Source organism: Bos taurus, chromosome 14, assembly GCF_002263795.3.
Source record: "Bos taurus isolate L1 Dominette 01449 registration number 42190680 breed Hereford chromosome 14, ARS-UCD2.0, whole genome shotgun sequence".
Taxonomy (NCBI): domain Eukaryota; kingdom Metazoa; phylum Chordata; class Mammalia; order Artiodactyla; family Bovidae; genus Bos; species Bos taurus.
The window spans coordinates 37,196,547-37,215,055 of NC_037341.1; the positions used below are offsets into that span (position 1 = coordinate 37,196,547).

Consider the following 18,509-nt stretch of genomic DNA (forward strand, 5'->3'; position numbering starts at 1 on the left):
GCTATTCAAAAGAACATTTATTATAAGCTCTGAAGTCAGTTCCAGAAACATTTTTGAGCAACAATAGCCCTACTAAGTGAAGGATGATGTTCATTTGGATAGAAATGTCATATACCTTAAAAAGCATTTATTATAAGCATTTATTATTTTAATGCATCGCATGCATTAACTCCCTATCCTAATTCCACCATTTCAATATTCTGTATATTATTTCAATACTCTTAACATGACTTTTCTGAACGTAGCATTCATAGGATGTTTCTAGAATCTAAGCACCATGTTTGTTCTAATTTGAACTATGATCTGGGTCTAGAATCGCACTGTAAATTAGCCTGTAACCTTGGACTAACCTAACTAATCCTCACTAAAACAAAAATCAAAAAGGAATATATTGGCTGATTCAAATGGTGGCTATAGGAAAAGAAAGAAACATGCATTTTCAAAAACAGCTGTATAAAATTATGGAAAGACAAAAATGGTCTTTAATGGTCTGAAGAAAATGTATTTTACAATTCAAAATTATACTTGAGATGGATGCACAGACTCTTGAAGTTTTCAAGAGCAGAAATGATACAGTATATACTAATTCAAAAGAAAAATACATTTGTACATTTGCATCAAGATTTTATATGCCTAGTTAAAATTCTGATGTATTAAAAAAAAAATCATAACACTGGACCTGGGCCAGTTGGTATGCATAGACAGATTTTATCACAAGCTTTACTTCATGATATAAAAGGTTCAAACGGAAAAATTTTAGACAATTCTGGTTAAAAAGTCATGAAATTTGAATTTTTCTTATCACAACCTATCATCTTATGCATACTTCTGTAAATAATGAAGCAACAGATGCTGTCACAAATAAAGGTCTTAGCATATATATATCTAGATAAATGTAACACTTTTGTATTAAAAATGATGTAAGCATCTAGAAAGGGGAAAACTCCAAATACTGATACAGTTGTGTCCTACATTAAGACCAGGAAGTTCTACCTCAAAGCAACTTAAAAATTTTCCAAATTAAAAAAAATGTGTGTGTGCAGGGGGAGGAAATGAGAAAGGAAATGGAGTATTCTACAAGGCATTTTGAAACGGTCTTGTTTTCAGCTAAAGAAACATGGCGCAAGTAAAAAAATTATGTAACTAATTCAGGATAAATTAATAAACTTGAGCATAAATGAAAACTGAATTTTGGATTGACCTGGCATTGCATATTACTGTTAGGGGAACAGCATATAAATTTCCCTTTGTATCACAAAGTTAATGATGACCATAGCTAAAATGGAATTTTCTTTATATAGCAGGCAATAGAAAACAAGGATTCTAAATTAATCTAGGTAACTTATTTAGTACTGATGTGTAATATTTAATGCCTAATCAAAAGCAGCAAAAATTGAAATTTATAGACTGCTACTTAGAAAATGCAGCAAGAAAGCTTTTTTCTAATTCTTCTGATCTTCTGTAATGTTACAATTTTAGATTTAAGCAACATCAACAAACACAATCTTGTTTGTTCATTAAAAAATGTGGCCAACATAACCTTATCGATGTGTGGTCTCCTAATTTCCTAGATGTGAAATTAAGACCCAGTCACTTGCTCAAGATCACATGGCTTATCAGCACAAGACATTCGACTTTTTAACTCTTAGTTTGGTGCTATGATCTACCAGAATCTTTTAGACCCATAATTTGTTTAAACCAACAAACCACTGGGTATCATACTTAAGAGTTTAATCTAATAGGAATACAAAATCTTAGCACAAATGACTGGCCTGGAATTAAACCAGATTTAAAATTGCAAGTAAAACACTATATAAAATTGATGGTATCTATTGATTTCCAGATCTTATGTTTTACCAAAATTAGATAAAACTAAATAGAGGCTCAACTTAGCACTGCGAAGTCTAAATATATCCCAGCTTTGTTAATTTGTACGAATTTTCCTCTACATAGGTAGGAATTATGAGGGTTAAACACTCTTCAATCTTTAACAGCAATTTTACAGTATTTCTCAGAATATCTGTACTATTTTGAAAGAATAATAAATTCAGCAACATGATTCAGAGCTAAGATGACAGCTCCATACATAGCATGATGTCTCTAAACGTCTATTTTAACAAGAGCTAAATTTACCGCTTATAGTAAACTGTATCTCTCAATATTAACAGGTCTTCAAGAGGAGACTGTTATCTGCCAATAATAATTGTAAGAAAGATAAGCAATCTAAAAGCATAAATAATCTAGACAATACAAAATGAAATACTAACTGAATAAAACAAGAGGATTTTGTGGTGCTATTCTCTGTGCAGAAAAAAACATCGGGGATTTGCACATAATTCGAAAAGTAAACTAATTACCAAGGTTAGAAAACCATTAAGGTTTCAATACTATATAAAATCATCTGTTAAATTTAACCAAATAAAAATTCCTACTATTCAGTCATGTGACAGATGTACTGAAGCAAATAGTTTCATACATCCTCAGAAAAACAGAAAATTAAGGCTAAAAAGATCAAACACCAAGTGTTCATTAAACCTTTCAGTCAATAATCTTTATTAACATGCAAGTGTCATTTGCCACAAGATACACAGTTTTCCTAATCTTTCAGTTCTTTTTCAATATTTTAAATTTGAGGTTACTTCTGGATCTAACATACAAAGTAACCTACTAAAGTGGGTCAAAGTTAAACTTTATTCTAGCTATTACCTTGACCTTTAAGATCATCACTTAGGTTTATAATTGGCATTATTTGTCACCAAGTAGCAGAATATAATTCTTGTACTTGATAATCTTCTATACTAAAATATGTACCAGTATGTCTTAAGAAGTTACTAAAATATATGCAATTAACATTTATATTTAACTGCTTTCAATAAGCTGGAAAGTACAATGTTAGGTCTTCTAAGTGGAAAAATTACTTTTATAGATCTTGGTTGTTTGTGGTCTTTGCAAGTTCCAGAAAAACTGGTCCATATTAAACCAGTCTCAAAGAAGCTAAAGGTTTTAATTTATAGACCCTGTAGTGACAGCTTTGTTTTGCTACTAAGATAAAGACTATAGTAAATCCAACTCTAGTGCTGCTTTTCCCATGACTAAGCAGAGACCCTCTTATAGTTCTTAAAAAAGTTTTGTCTTAGTATAGAAGCTGAAAGGCCTCTCTTCTAAGTTTGACTTCAGCAGAAGACCCAGATTATGACATCCTGTCTACTGGGAAATGCGTTAAAAGAAGATGATAAACCTTATCAAAGTGCATTATAAGATCTGCACTGCATGTCTTCAGGTTTCAGTATTTTATAACATTTCAGCCGAGTGGAGGAAGACTAAAATAGTTCAGAGAAGTCTTGTTCTTAGGATCTAGATGAAGTTCAGGAGTCTTTTAAAGCATATTTAAATAATGAGAAGTGTACCTACAAGGGACTATTTAAGAATGAATATTGTAAAGGAAACTTTATAGTCAGTGAAAGTACAGTACTTTGGATTGGCCGAAATGCACAATGTACATGAAACCAAATGCACGTGTAATTTACTTGTTGACCATGTGGCTATGGTTCAAAAAGTCCCTGCTCCAAAAGCTGTACCTAGTACTCTTCCAAACTGATTTTAAATAAAGTTTTTTAATTGTAGCAATAAACAAAAAGACAAGATACACTTAAAACAATACTGCAGTTTATCAAAAGACACATAAGAAATTTCAACTCTCATGTCTTTGACAGTTATAAAAATCAGTATTTTGGCTAAGTTATAAACATGTTTATAATGCAATTATATGCAATTGCATAACTCTAGTAATGCTAATGACAGCTATAAGATCAGAATAGGTTTTTTAAAAAAAACACTAAAAACATAAAAATATGTAGCCCCATTATTTACCTGTAGAACGTGTTCAATTTATGCCTAAATTTCAGCATTTACTTTATCATCACTTCTCTAATTAAAAAAAATCACATCCAAAGGATAAGGCAAAACCACCTACGAATTGGTATATTTGTTTATTTCTCAATTTGTGAAAATGTCCTTAATTCGTTGATGTAGCAAACAAACTTCAACTCTGATTGCTATGCAAAAGAACAGAAGATAATCTGCTTTGCAATGAACTTTAAAGTTCAACTGCACACAGGCAACATGCTATATATGAAAAAATTACTAACTGAACTACAGGTATTAAATACTGAAAAAGAGTTAACAGTTTATCATTATAATTTACTTTATTTAACAATCTAGGAAGTTCGCAGCCATCAGCAGTTCCAGTGCAATTTCAGGTGCAATTGGGAATTCAGGAATCTCCGTGGAGCTGTTAGTGTAGCGAACCTTGTAGGTAAAATACATGCATACTTTCGATAGCACATGTGAAGGGATCTCTCTAAAATTGACTTCATTAGTTTCATTCTCCGCAAACTGACCTGGAAAAGAAAAGGAATTTGTGATATATGGGCTGAACTGTGTTTTCCTCCAAATTTCTATGTTCCTCCAAAATTCCTAACTCCCAATACTTCCAAATGGGACTATATTTGGAGACAAGTATTTAAGGCCCTGGACCAACTTAATTGGTATCCTTATCAGAACTTTTCATGTCATGTTTTGACTTTAGACTTCCACCTTGTTCATCTGCAAAGAGAATTTTGGCTGTTTGAAAATTCTTAACTTTATCATCAAAGTGCTAATCCAGTAAAACAAACCAAGAAACTTCCAGTCATTTGGAGAATGGAGTAAGAAATGGCAACCCACTCTGGTATTCTTGCCTGGAAAACACTATGGACAGGACAGCCTGGCAGGCTACATTCCGTGGGGTTGCAAAGAGTCAGAGATGACTGTGCATGCACACGTACACATATGGAGAAAGAGATAAAGTAAATTAAAATTCCCCAAAATAAAATATGGCAAGAAACTTAAACTCTATAGACATTGCCAGATAGAATGTAAAACAGTATAAACCTCTTTGGAAAACAGTCTGACACTATCTTATAAAGTAAAATATATACTTATAGCCCAAAGAATCCACCTGCAATTCGGGAGACCTGGGTTCAATCCCTGGGTTGGGAAGATCCCCTGGAGAAGGGAATGGCTACCCACTCCAGTATTCTTGCCTGGAGAATTCCATGGACAGAGGCGTTTGGCAAGCTACAGTCCATGGGGTCGCAAAGAGTCAGACACGACTGAGGGACTTTCACTTATCAGAACGGAAGGTTAGGTTGCAGACACACAGAGGTTAGACAACAATGTGAAGACAGGGAGAAGACAGCTGTCTACAAGGCAAGGAGGGAGGCCCCAGAAGAAACCAACCCTACCAAATCTTTATTCCCATCCTTTGGAACTGTGAGAAACTAAATTTCTGTTTAAATCATCCAGTCACTGATATTTTGTTATGGCAGACTAATACAGTGCAAAAAGGATAAACCCAACTTGCATCAAATGAAGTAGCTAGCTCTGATTTCTGAGCAGAAACATAAAAAAATACTATTAAGATTTAGTCTAGGTCAAGAGTCCCCAACTTCCAGGACCTGATGCCTGATGATCTGAGGGGGAACTGATGCAATAATAATAGAAATAAAGAGCACATTAAATGTAATACACAAATCATACCCAAACCACTCCCCCACCCCAGCCCCCAAGTCTGTGGAAAAATTGTCTTTCACAAAACTGGTCCCTGGTGCCAAAAAAGTTGGGGACCACAAGTCTAGGGAATCGAGTATTTATGGATAATCAGGAGCTCTGTGCTATGTTGCCATGTAAATATAAACAATAAGTGAAACACTAATTTAAAAAAATCTTTTCAAGGAAGTAAATCCACTGTTTTCCTCTTTAGTTTTTAAAAACATGACCATGTTAATGAGATCTCATAAGCCATTATATTTCTCTTTAATAACAGTTCATAAATTATTTTTAGTGATCTCTAAAAATTTCTTTAGCTATACAAACTTAAGATAATTTACCCTTTATTATTGGGATAAAATATTTTCTTGACCGTCTAGCATTAGCACTGTGCACTGAATAAAAAAAGACAGGAAAATGTACTTTCTGAGAAGAGAGCATTTTAAAAGTTTTCTATTAACGTCTATTGGTTAGGGGTAGGCTGAGGAAAAAGGAGAGAAGGAGCCAACAAATAATTCACAGCAATGAAGTTAGCTTTTCTTTCCCAATAACTACAACTCTCTTGCTTGGACATATGCATGAAATATTACCAATAGGCAGTTGTTAAGCCTTTGACACCAGATCACATTAGTGCTTTTTTTTGAGGTGAAATGCACATAACATAAAAGTCCCCATCTAAGATGTGTAATTCAGAGTAGATTCACAGTGCTGAGCAGCCAACCACTCTTATCTGGTTCCAAAACATTTTTGTCACCCCAGATAAAACCTTGTACCCTTTAAGCAGGGCTTCCCAGGTGGCAGTAAATTCTCCAGCCAGTGTGGGAGACCCAGGTTCAATCCCTGGGTTGGGAAGATCCCTTGTGTAGGAATGGCAATCCACTCCAGTATTCTTGCCTGAAAAATCCCATGGACAGAGGAGCCTGCTGGGCTATGATCTACGGGGTACAAAGAGTAGGACACGACTGAGCAAGTGAGCACACATGCACACACCCTTTAAGCAATTATTTCCCACCCTCCACCCCCAGTCTCTGGAAAACACCAATTCACTTTCCGTCTCTACGAAATCATCTATTCTGGATACTTCATACAAATGGAATTATACAACATTTGATCTTTCGTGTCTGGCTTCTTTCACTCAGTATAATGTTTTGAAGGTGCATGTATCAGCATTACATTCCTTTTCACGTAAACGTGAAAATTGGTTTTAAGTTAAAGGAGATCAGGCCTACAAAATAAGCCAAAATTCTCTAATCTTAAGTTTTAACTAAGATTTTGTTGGCATTCATGAATTTCCCCCCTCAAATACATCGTCGTTCTGTCTCGTAGAAAAGTCTAAAGCCATGCAACTCGGGAGCAACAAGTGCCGCTAGCACCCACAGTGGGGTCTCTAAGTACCATTTTCCACTTAAAAAAAAAACCCAACCAACCAAAAACAAAAAAATCAGGGCTCTCTAGAAAAAGTTGCTTTCAGGATTGAGAAATAATGTACAAAATGAACCTGAGAACTGTTGTTATTACAGAAAGCAGTGGATATCCAAGACTAATAAAGCCATGTCACAAGGACGCAGAAGCCAACTTGATGTGCCCCCTGTGGCGTAAAAATGGAGCAAATGGAGCAATCTGAACATCAGTGAAAATGACTGCACAGGACTGAAAAATATCCAATATATATGCATACATGCAAACAAAACAAACATTCTTTACTATTGGAAGATGCTGGAGAACCAATTTGCTACTCTGAAAAATTACAAGGGAAAAAAAAATTAAGTGTTTATCCGTTTTTCCCCCCTGTACAGATTGTATTTCAGGGTAACCAAAGAGTTCTTTATTGGAGAATTCTAAGTAATAAATGTAGAAGAAACGACAGAATTAGAAAATCCCTGTTTTATAATTCTGAATGAAGTAAATTTCAGCAATAGCCCCAGTGAATGCTAAAACTATTATATGAAAGACTGACTGGGGAACTGCTCATGGACCAATCAGCTTGATAACTCTGGAACCCACTAACCAGTCTTGGCATTGCTAAAAGACACAATACAACAGGAATACAAGACTTCTACCTATAAAGTACTCTTGTTAGAGAGATGAACTGGATTTTAATCAAGCCTCCAGAGATCTAATTTTGAGTTTTCAAGATGAAACATGACTTAAGTCTAATCTGGATGTCGACAGTATACAAATAACCTGTCTCTAGTAAGACAAGGAAAGAAAAAAAAGAGTTTTGCAGGGGAACAATCATAGATTTCTGCAAGTGAAATGGCATTATGTCAGGAGTTTGCTTGAAATACTCTTAAAAAAAAAGTCAGAATAGATGAAACGAGATTGGCAAAATACTGATAACTACTGAAGCTGGTTGATGGGTACAGTAAGGTATGTTATGCTATTTTCTCCACATCTGGGTTATGTTTTAAAATTTCCATAGTAAAAAATATAAAAAAGGGATTGCAAAGGATCCCAAATAGCCAAAACAATTTTGAAAAAGAAAAAGGGGCTTAACACTTCCTAATTTCAAAACTTACTACAAAGCTGCAGAAATCAAAACAGTGCTATACTGGTATAAGGATAGATACATATACCAACAGGAAAGAATTGAGAGTCCAGAAATGAACCTACACACTTACAGTCAACCGATATCAACAAGGATGCCAAGACCATTCAATGGAGTCAAGTATGGTCTCTTCAACAAACAGTAATGGGATGCCCACAAGCATGAATGAAGCTGATTCATACTATATAAAAAATTAATAATATCAAGGACCTAAATGTTAGAGGTTAAACTACAGAGCTCATAAGAAAACATAAGGGTAAATCTTCATGACACTGAATTTGGCAATGGATATTTAGACAGGACTCATAAATCACAAACAACGAGAGAAAATAAACCGGACTTCATCACAATAAAAAAGGTTTAGTACATCAGAAGACACTATCAAAGGACTGTCCTGGTGGTCCAATGGGTAAGACTCTGCCTTGCCAACTTGGATGAGAAGGAAGTTTGGGGGAGAATGTATACATGCAAACGTATGACTGAGTTCCTTTGCTGTTCACCTGAAATGATCACAACATTGTTTGTTAACTGGCTATCCCCCAATACAGATTTTAAAAGTTTAAAAAGAAAAAAAAAGAATCCGCCTTGCAATGCAGGGGATGAAGGTTCATTTCCTGACTGGGGAACTAAGATCTCACATGCCTGTGGAGCACTGAAGCCCAGGCACTACAACTGCTGAGTCTACTAAGTCCACATGCCACAACTAGAGAGTTTGTGCTACAACAAAAGATCTGCCATGTCGCAACGAAGATTCCATGTGCTGCAGTGAAGATCCAATGCAGCAATCCTCTCAGAAAAAGATACTATCAAGAAAAAACACGGCCTACAGAATACAGAAAATATTTGCAAATTATGTATCTGGTAAGGGTCTAGTGACCAGAATTTATGTGCTGTGTTTAGATGCTCAGTTGTGTCCAACTCTTCGCGATCCCACAGACTGTAGCTCACCAGGCTCCTCTGTCCATGGGGTTTCTCCAGGCAAGAATACTGAAGTAGGTTGCCAAGCCATCCTCCAGGGGATCTTCCCAACTCAGGGATCGAACCCAACCCAGGGGTCTCCGGCATTGCAGGCACATTCTTTGCCAGGTGAGCCACCAGGGAAGCCCAAGAATACTGGAGTGGGTAGCCCATCCCTTTTCCAGGGGATCTTCCTGACTCAGGAATCGAACTGGGTTCTCTGGCATTGCAGGCTGATTTCTTTACCAGCTAAACTACCAGGGAAGCCCCCCAGAATTTATAGAGAACCCTTAACAACTCACAAACACAAGTCAATTAAAAAATGGGCAACAGAATTGAACAGATGTTTCTCAAAAGAAGATATACAAATGACCAAAAAGCACATAAAGGTATGTTTAACATTGTTAGTCATTAGGGAATTGCTAATCCAAACGACAATGTAAAGAGATACCACTTCACACTCACTAAGATGGCTAGAATCAGAAAAATAGAAAATAACCAATGTCAGAGAGGATGTGGATAAAGTAGAACCCTCAAACACCGCTGGTAGGAATGTAAAATAGTTCAGCCACAGTGCAAACAGTTCAGCATTTCCTCAGAGTTAAGCATAGAATTACTGTATGCTCCAGAAATTCCAATCCTCAAGAAAAACTTTCTTGAGGTAAAATGTTAAGAATAGATATTTGGGGAAAAAAAAAAAAAGAATAGGTATTTGGGAGGCAGTAACTTAAATAAACTTCACATGTAACCAGGAGCACATATCACCACAGTCCTTCTATGGTGAACTCACCATGGAAAACTAACATAGGGAAAATGATCCTTCCTGTTACAAAATAAACAATTTGGTCTTAATAAAACTGCAGTAAATGACTGAAAACAGGAAATAGCAGATGCCATTTTCCCCCCAATGCAACGTAGAGAAAGTGTTAGCTGCTCAATCATGCCCGACTCTTTGCGACCCCATGGACTGTAGCCCGCCAGACTCCTCTGTCCATGGAATTCTCTAGGCAAGAATACTGGAGTGGGTTGCCATTCCCTTCTCCAGGGGATCCTCCCCACCCAAGGATCGAACCCAGGTCTTCTGCAGTGCAGGCAGATGCTTTATCATCTGAGCCACCAGAGAATGCAACATAACCATGCAATAATTAATGTTAGAACAGTTATTGTTCTAACTTTTAATGTTAGAACTGTTCTCTCTTTTAATGTTATGAGCTATTTAATTCAACTTAAATCACACTCATCAAACACTGAAAGTGAAGATACAGTATATTAAGAGGAAATAAAGAAATGTACCTACCTGGGCCACTCAACATGGCTTTTATTGTTCCTGATGTTAGCGCATGTTCTCTCTTTACAATAAACTCATGACCATCTGAAGATATCAATTTGACATACATGGCATCAGGGCCCTCACAGCCACCATAGGTTTTCTCTTCTCCATCTAAAGTAAGGAAGTAGTAAAATGATTTCTGACTCACAAAATGGATTAAAAACAAACAGGTTTACCAAAGTTAGTATTTGAATAGTTCAGACCTGGACCATTTCCCGAGATTTTAAAGTTTTTAACTTCTTGTATAACTAGTCTCTAAATATTTTGGCCACACAGTTTGTGGGATCTCAGTTCCCCAACCAGGGATTGTACCTGGGCCATGGCAGTGAAAAGTGCTGAGTCCTAACCACTGGCCCATCAAGGAACTCCCAAGTATATTTACTTTAGATGAAAATGTACCAGTGTTTTCAAGGGAATAGTAACAATTTGTGAACATAGCAGCACATTCGAATTTAAGACTAAAAGAAAACATTCAAATAGTAAAACTTTAAACCTGTCACTTGAAATACTCATTTTAAAAATAAAATGCATACGGTGTTTTGGAATAGATGTTTGTAGGCCATGTGAGTGCAACTTCTGACAAGCCCATATTCTCAAAATTAGGGCTTTCTTTACTTAAAAAATGATCAAAACATTTTACTGCTCAGTTTAAATTATTGCATGAATACTGAAGTAATGAATATAGGCAAGTATTTTTAAAAATTCAAAGCACAGGTGAGGTAGCTAGCAGCTACCTCCACTACCACCATGCTGGCTTTAGCCAGAGGAGTTTGTGCAATATAATTTTTTGAGGGAGTATGTACTTTTATACATCTGTTTACAATCTTTTCTCACATACATAATTTTGACAGAAATTTAATTTTTATGATTACCAATATTTGAAAGAAAACATCTTAAGGCTTATTCTAAAAACTCAGGAAGCCTTAGTGAGAAGTACAGAAGCTGAAGCACTGTTTAATTACAAACATACATTTACTCATTCATCTGTTAATACAAATTCCTAAAACTGAGATTAATAAAGATCAAAATTACTTATGTTCTACCACTGCCAAAATTGTTTAATCTGAATATAATTGGGAGGAACCATTCAGACAAATCTAAACTTAAATGTGCCAGGAAAGACTTCACTCTTCACCCAATCTCTAAAGTAGGAAATTATTTAAAGGAGACAAAGAGATAAATAAATACAGTAAGTAATCCTTGACTGGATCCTTGATTTAAAAACTGTGAAGAACACTATTGAAGAAACTGAAATTTTGAATATGGACCAAATTAGGAGATGTATGCTTAAGGATTTAGTATGGAGTTTTATGTGCTGCATGTTCAGTTGTGGCCAACTCTGTGACCCCATCGACTGCAGCCCACTAGGCTCCTTTGTCCATGAAATTCTCCAGGCAAGGATACTACAGAGGTTTGTCATCTCCTACTCCAGAGGATCTTCCCAACCCAGGAATCGAACCAGAGTCTCCTGTAGCTCCTGCATCGGCAGGCAGATTCTTTACCACTGAACCAAATGGGAGGCTCCTTGAGTATTACATGTACAACTAAATAAATAATACAGGCAAAAAGGCTTATGTGTGTTTTTGTATGTATATGTGGGTATATAAACACACACACACAGGAAAAGCAAATATGACAAAACATTAACTGGTAAAGGCCACAGTGTATTATTCTTACAATTTTTCATAGTAAAAAGCTGGGGGACTCAAAAATGCAAGTAACTTCTAAATCTTCGACTATTCAAGCATACAGATTTTTAGCAGTTTTTGCCAACCTCTAAGAACAAAAATAAAAATAATTATCAAGTATTTAAATTTATACGTTTAGTGGTTTTGGGTTTTTTTTTTTTTGGAAACAAAACCATTTTCAATGTCGTTAGGAGAATTTCTAATTTCTTAAGTAACAATTACTCACTAGCAATCACAAATTAAATCTGGCACAATAATGTTACTGATCTGGCTTTCAGAAATATATAGTAAACACAGCTGTTGATACGAACAACTAATTTTCAATCCACTCTATTTTCTTACTTGCATTCACCGACTCTGAAGGTCTATCTTTGAGAAGAAAGCTTCAACTAATTGAATGACAAAATTACTTTTATATAACTTACCCATTATGTTCTTATGAAATTCTACTTTGCGTCCACAGGAACTTTAGTAGTTTCCTGAAAATATAACAATGCTATATTGAGATCAATGCCAGAATAACATGTTTTCGCCCATTATTATTTAATACATCATTTCGTGTTACAAGTGCAAGGACTCGGTCTCTCTCAGCTAGGTAAATTTCCCAGTCACCACAATAGGGAAGAGTATCAAGTTTCTGAACATCTGAGAAGATGATCACCTGCAGGACAGGGAATTCTAAATACAGATTTGTCTCCTACTCTTTTAAGGTAACTATTCTGACAACAGTTTAAACATACAGATGTTGTTCATTAGGAGCTGAACTGAACTTGAAAGAGACTCTTGGCTTTAATCATCTTTGTATATTATATCTGCTAGACACTGGTAGACACCAAAGCAAGTATTTGCTAAATGAATGACAACATGATCAACCCAAGGATGTGACTTTCATGAGAATAAAAAAGATAAGGCCTGCTCTCTTCTTAGGTAAGCGTGCACATCTATAATACATGTTCCATCCATTCTGCACAGAGGCTACCAAAGTTCTGAGATTTAACAGTGAAGGAGTTTAAAATTAATTCTTGAGAAATCTTAAATTTTACAAAAGAAATAACTGCTAAAGGAAAAGAGCTCATATTTTCAGCAATTTGTATTTTAACAGCATTTCTTCAAAGAAGATTTTATTTGTCCCATTATTTTTATGTCATTGCCAGGAAAACAGCATATTCTAATTACCCTGTTCTCTAAGAAATTTCTGACCAATAAACCTATGTCAAGGTAAAGTGTTAGTTGTTCAGTTGTGTCTGACTCTTAGCAACCCCATGGACTGTAGCCTTCCAGGCTACTCTGTCCATGGAATTCTCCCAGCAAGAATACTGGAGTGGATAGCCATTCCCTTCTCCAGGGTATCTTCCCAATCCAGGGATCAAACCTGGGGCTCCTGCATTGCAAGCAGATTCTTTATCATCTGAGCCACCAGGGAAGCCCTAAACCTATGTAATCCCTCACCTTAAAAAAATGATACCATTGACGTACAGCGAGGCTGAATGATTCGTTCCAGGTAGTGACAAAGTAGGAGTAAAAATTAAATGTTAGTCTAGAACCCTCTCCAAGAATGGAGGGAGATATTTAAGGGGCTATGTCTAAAGCAGGCAATATAACATTATTACCAAGTTGAGGGTCTAATGAGTATAAACACTGCACTAAATGCCTTGCATACGTTATCTTATTTTAAAACAATACTTCCACAGGGAAACTGTCATTACCATTGTAGAGACTAGCAAACACTAAGAGGCTGCTCTACTTGCTCAAGGCTTCCACAGCTTAAGTGGCAACATGAGAATTTAAACCTAGATAGGTTTGCTTTAGAGCCCACATTCCCTTCCATTATTCCATAAAGCCATGGTAATAAATTTCGGCTCCTATTAAAACTTCTTTTCGACTACTGCTGAGAGGTGCCGATATAAATCCTTAGATAAGTTATTTAAAATTTAAAACCAGTACTATGTCTGCTACTGCTAAGTCACTTCAGTCGTGTCCGACTCTGTGCGACCCCAAAGATGGTAGCCCACCAGGCTCCCCTGTCCCTGGGATTCTCCAGGCAAGAACACTGGAGTGGGTTGCCATTTCCTTCTCCAATGCATGAAAGTGAAAAGGGAAAGTGAAGTTGCTCAGTCATGTCTGACTCTTGACCCCATGGACTGCAGCCTACCAGGCTCCTCCGTCCATGGGATTTTCCAGGCAAGAGTACTGGAGTGGGGTGCCACTGCCTTCTCCAGTACTATGTCATTACGGTAATAACAGTAAGCTATTTAAAGAAGTTTTCAGTCATTATTAGTTTCTTCTGTTCATTTTATGGTAATAATAGTAAGCAATTTAAAGAATTTTTCAGTCATTATTACTTTCTTCTGTTCATACTGCTTTGTACTCATCCTAAAAAACACACACACACACACACAAAAGGAAAAAATGCTAGAAAAGGTAGAATTTCAAGTGCTAACTTTTCTTTAAAAAATCTCCAGAGTAAAAGGTTTAGGATGTTTATTTAACTAGCAGTAGCTAAGCAACCATGAAAAGTCACACCTCAGAAGCCTTCTGGGTAGCAACAGTTTTTCTATGGACTTCTTAATATAGTAAATAAATTCCATAATTTATACAAGGGTTAATGGCTGAGTGGGAAAGGGAGCTCCCCATGACTAACAAAGAGTAAATCAACATCAACAAGAGTAGACTCTGATACCTAAGAAGTTAAAATAATTGAAATGATTAAATTTGGACTTAACCCACAGATAACCTATATAAATCTAAGTTTGGGGTTACAAAAGCTCAGTGTGAACATTTACTCTGTAACTGAGCAAGTTTCAAAATAGGAATTAGGTAGGTAAAAGGAAGAGATTAAACAGTGGAAGACATGAACAGTGGAAGACATGAACAAAGGCTTGATGTCATTGTGTTTTAGAGAGTCATATATAAAATTACTTTTAGCATTTTTTTTTAATGTTTTGGTAAAAAAACAGAAATTCTGGTGAGCCTAAGGCCTGTACTGAAGCCAGTTTTCAGCCTAGTGTCACTGAACACCAAAAAGATCTTTTAACAGCCCATCCCTTATTTGAAATGTTACCTTTGTCATGCACTATATTACTACATACACTATATTACTACTATATTACTATCATACGCTGTATCATACACTATATTACACGGATTTCTAGACTGTATTCTGTTCCATCAATCTTGTTTATACCTGACCAATATTCCCACTGTTTTAATTACAATAGTGTGATAAATATGCTTTTGCTAAAGAGTTGGGCAAGTCCCCATTTTGTGATCACACATTTCTTGTTAGGTCTACTTTTAGCACTTTACAGTTCCCATTATGAATGAGATCTGTCTTATACTATACTTTCTGAAAGGCTATTGCTGGTGTTTTAAAGAAAACCTTTTAAACTCAGTAAGTTGATCTTGTATTCTAGCATCTTAACCGAACTCTCTTACTAGTTCTAACAGTTTTTCAGCTGACTTGCTTGGATTAGCTAAGTAGATGAGAGCAACAGCTGCAAATCTACAGCTCTGTAGATGTCTAACGCATTACTCACAAGAATATAATAGCAATTAAAGAACCAAATGTTAAAACAAACACACACACACCCACTGAACTCTAGAAACATATCAGAAGAAAAAAATACAAATAGCTCACAGACCCCTATAAAAATGTTTGGTTCCAAAGGAAACATGAAAACTAAAATATTACACTGATGTATAGAACAGTCTTTTGGACTCTGTGGGAGAGGGAGAGGGTGGGATGATTTGGGAAACGAGTGAGTCGCCAGTCCAGGTTCGATGCGCCAGTCCAGGTTCGATGCACGATACTGGATGCTTGCGGCTGGTGCACTGGGAAGACCCAGAGGGATGGTGTGGGGAGGGAGGAGGGAGGAGGGTTCAGGATGGGGAACACGTGTATACCTGTGCTGGATTCATGCTGATACATGGCAAAACCAATACAATATTGTAAAGTTAAAAAATAAAAAAAGAGAAAAAAAAAACAAACTTGCTAAGAACCATGATTTGAACAGGAGGGGAAATGGGTAATATGAAACAAAAATAGTATAAACTTACAAAATATTCTGGGGCAGTGAAAAGGATTAAGTTAAATATATGTATGTAATAACATGGAAATACCACTAAGATAAACTTAACTTTTTTAAAAGCAGGTAAGAATGATAGGTATAGTTTTATGCCATTTATGAAAAATAAATGATTTCTTACCTATTAAACTCATGTTTTCTGCAGGAAAATATATAAAAATGACCCTGAATAGCCAAAACAATTCTGAGAAAGAAGAACAGAGTCAGAGGTGACATATTCCCTAATGTTAAACTACACTACAAGCTGCTGTGCTGCTGTTTAGCCACTCAGCGATAAATGGAGTCTTACATGTACGATGCAGAAGGCATGCTATGCTATGCTTAGTTGCTCAGTTGTGTCTGACTCTTTGCGACCCCATGGACTGGAGCCCGTCAGGCTCCTCTGTCCATGGGCTTCCTCAGGCAAGAATACTGGAGTGGGCTGCCATTTCTTTCTCTATACTACAAACTACAGTAATCCCAACAGTATGTAAAAACAGTCTCACAGACTAATGGCAGAACAGAGAGCCCAGAAATGAGACCACAGTTACATGATCAATTCATCTATGTTAAAAGCAGCAGAAATATTCAGTGATAAAAAGACAGCCTCTTCCATAAATGATGTTGGGAAAACTGGGCAGCTTATATGCAAAAGAAACAAAACTGAACTTTCTCACACCATATACAAAAATAAACTCAAAAGTGCATTAAATACTTAAAACGTAAGACCTGAATCATAAAGCTCCTAGAAGAAAACATAGGCAGTACATTCCTTGACACTGGTCTTAGCAGTATTTTGGGGGATATGTCTCCTTAGGCAAGGAAAACAAAGCAGAAGTAAACAAATGGGACTGCAGCAAATTAAAGAAAAAGCTTGTGCAAAACAAATGAAACTGTCAACATAATTAAAAGGCCACCTATTGAGTGGGAGAAGTTTGTAAACAGTATGTCTGATAAGGGGTTAACACCCCAGATATGGGGTTGGCCAAAGCTGAAGCTCCAATACTTGGGCCACCTGACGTGAAGAGTCAACTCACTGGAAAAGACTCGGATGCTGGGAAAGACTGGGGCAGAAAGAGAAGAGGGTGACAGAGGATGAGACGACTGGATGGCATCATCAATTCAATAGACATGAGTTTGAGCAAATTCTGGGAGATAGTGAAGGACAAGGAAACCTGATGTGCTGCAGTCCATGAGGTCGAAGAGAGGAGGACACAACTGAGTGACTGAACAACAACAAAAAAGTTCACTAACATCTTATGGAAAAACCAGAATGAACTTTTTGGCCAATCCAATATTTAAAGAATTCATGAGACTCAAAATAAAAAACCCCCAACCAACCCAACTGAAAAATGGGAAGAGGACCAGAATAGACATTTTCCCAACGAAGACACACAGACAGCCAAACAACACATGAAAAGATGCTCAACATCAAAAATCACCAGGGAAATGCAAATTGAAACCATAATAAGATACCATTTGAGACCTGTCAGAATGGCTATCCTTATTTTTGACAATGAATAACAACAAGCACTGGCAAGGATGTGGAGAAAAGGGAACCCTTACACAGCATTGGTAGGACTGTAAATTGATGCAGCCACTACGGAGAACAGCATGGAAGTTCCTCAAAAAATTAAAAATAGCACTACCATAGATCCAGAATTCCACTTCTGCAGATTTTTTCTAAAGTCAACAAAAATGCTAATTCAAAAAAATGCATGCACCCCTGCATTCATTTTAGCATTATTTACAATAGTCAAGATGTGGAAGCAATTTAAGTGCCCATCAACAGATGATAAAGACAGGACATACACAATTCAAGATTACTCATACAAAAGAGTATTACTCAGTCATAAGAATGAGATCTTGCCATCTGTGACAAGATGGATATCACACTAAGTAAAATAAGTCAGAGAGTGAAAGACAAAAACTGTATGATCTCACTTACATGTGGAATCTAAACACCAAAATGAATGAACAAACATAACAAAACAGAACCAGACTCACAGAACAAACCAGTGGTTGCCACATAGGAACTGGGTGGAGGAATGAGTCAAACAGACAAGGGAGATTAAGAGGCACAAAACTTGGGAGGGGACATACATATACCTATGGCTGATTCATGTCGATATTTGGCAGAAACCAACAAAATACTGTAAAGCAATTATCCTTCAATTAAAAAAAAAAAAAAAAAGAGGTAACAAACTTCCAGTCATGAAACTTCCGGTCATGAAACGTGGATAAAACGTAAAGCATCGGGAATACAGTCAAATATTTTAACATCTTTGTATAGTAACAGATGGCACTAGACTTATCATCGTGGTGATCATTTT

The 18,509-nt window shown here is 36.4% G+C and overlaps 1 protein-coding gene across 4 annotated transcripts in view; it reads right to left on the reverse strand.

Annotated features, from left to right (window-relative positions):
• The window catches only part of ELOC (elongin C), a 23,681-nt gene continuing 5,172 nt past the window's right edge, over positions 1-18,509 (reverse strand). For 2 of the 4 annotated variants that reach the window (NM_001359989.1, NM_001046493.2), the window contains 3 exon segments: positions 1-4,400; positions 10,392-10,535; positions 12,538-12,591. In NM_001359989.1, the coding sequence (NP_001346918.1) occupies positions 4,210-4,400; positions 10,392-10,535; positions 12,538-12,541 (339 nt within the window). In that variant the 5' untranslated portion in view covers positions 12,542-12,591 and the 3' untranslated portion in view covers positions 1-4,209. 4 annotated transcript variants of the gene reach the window in all.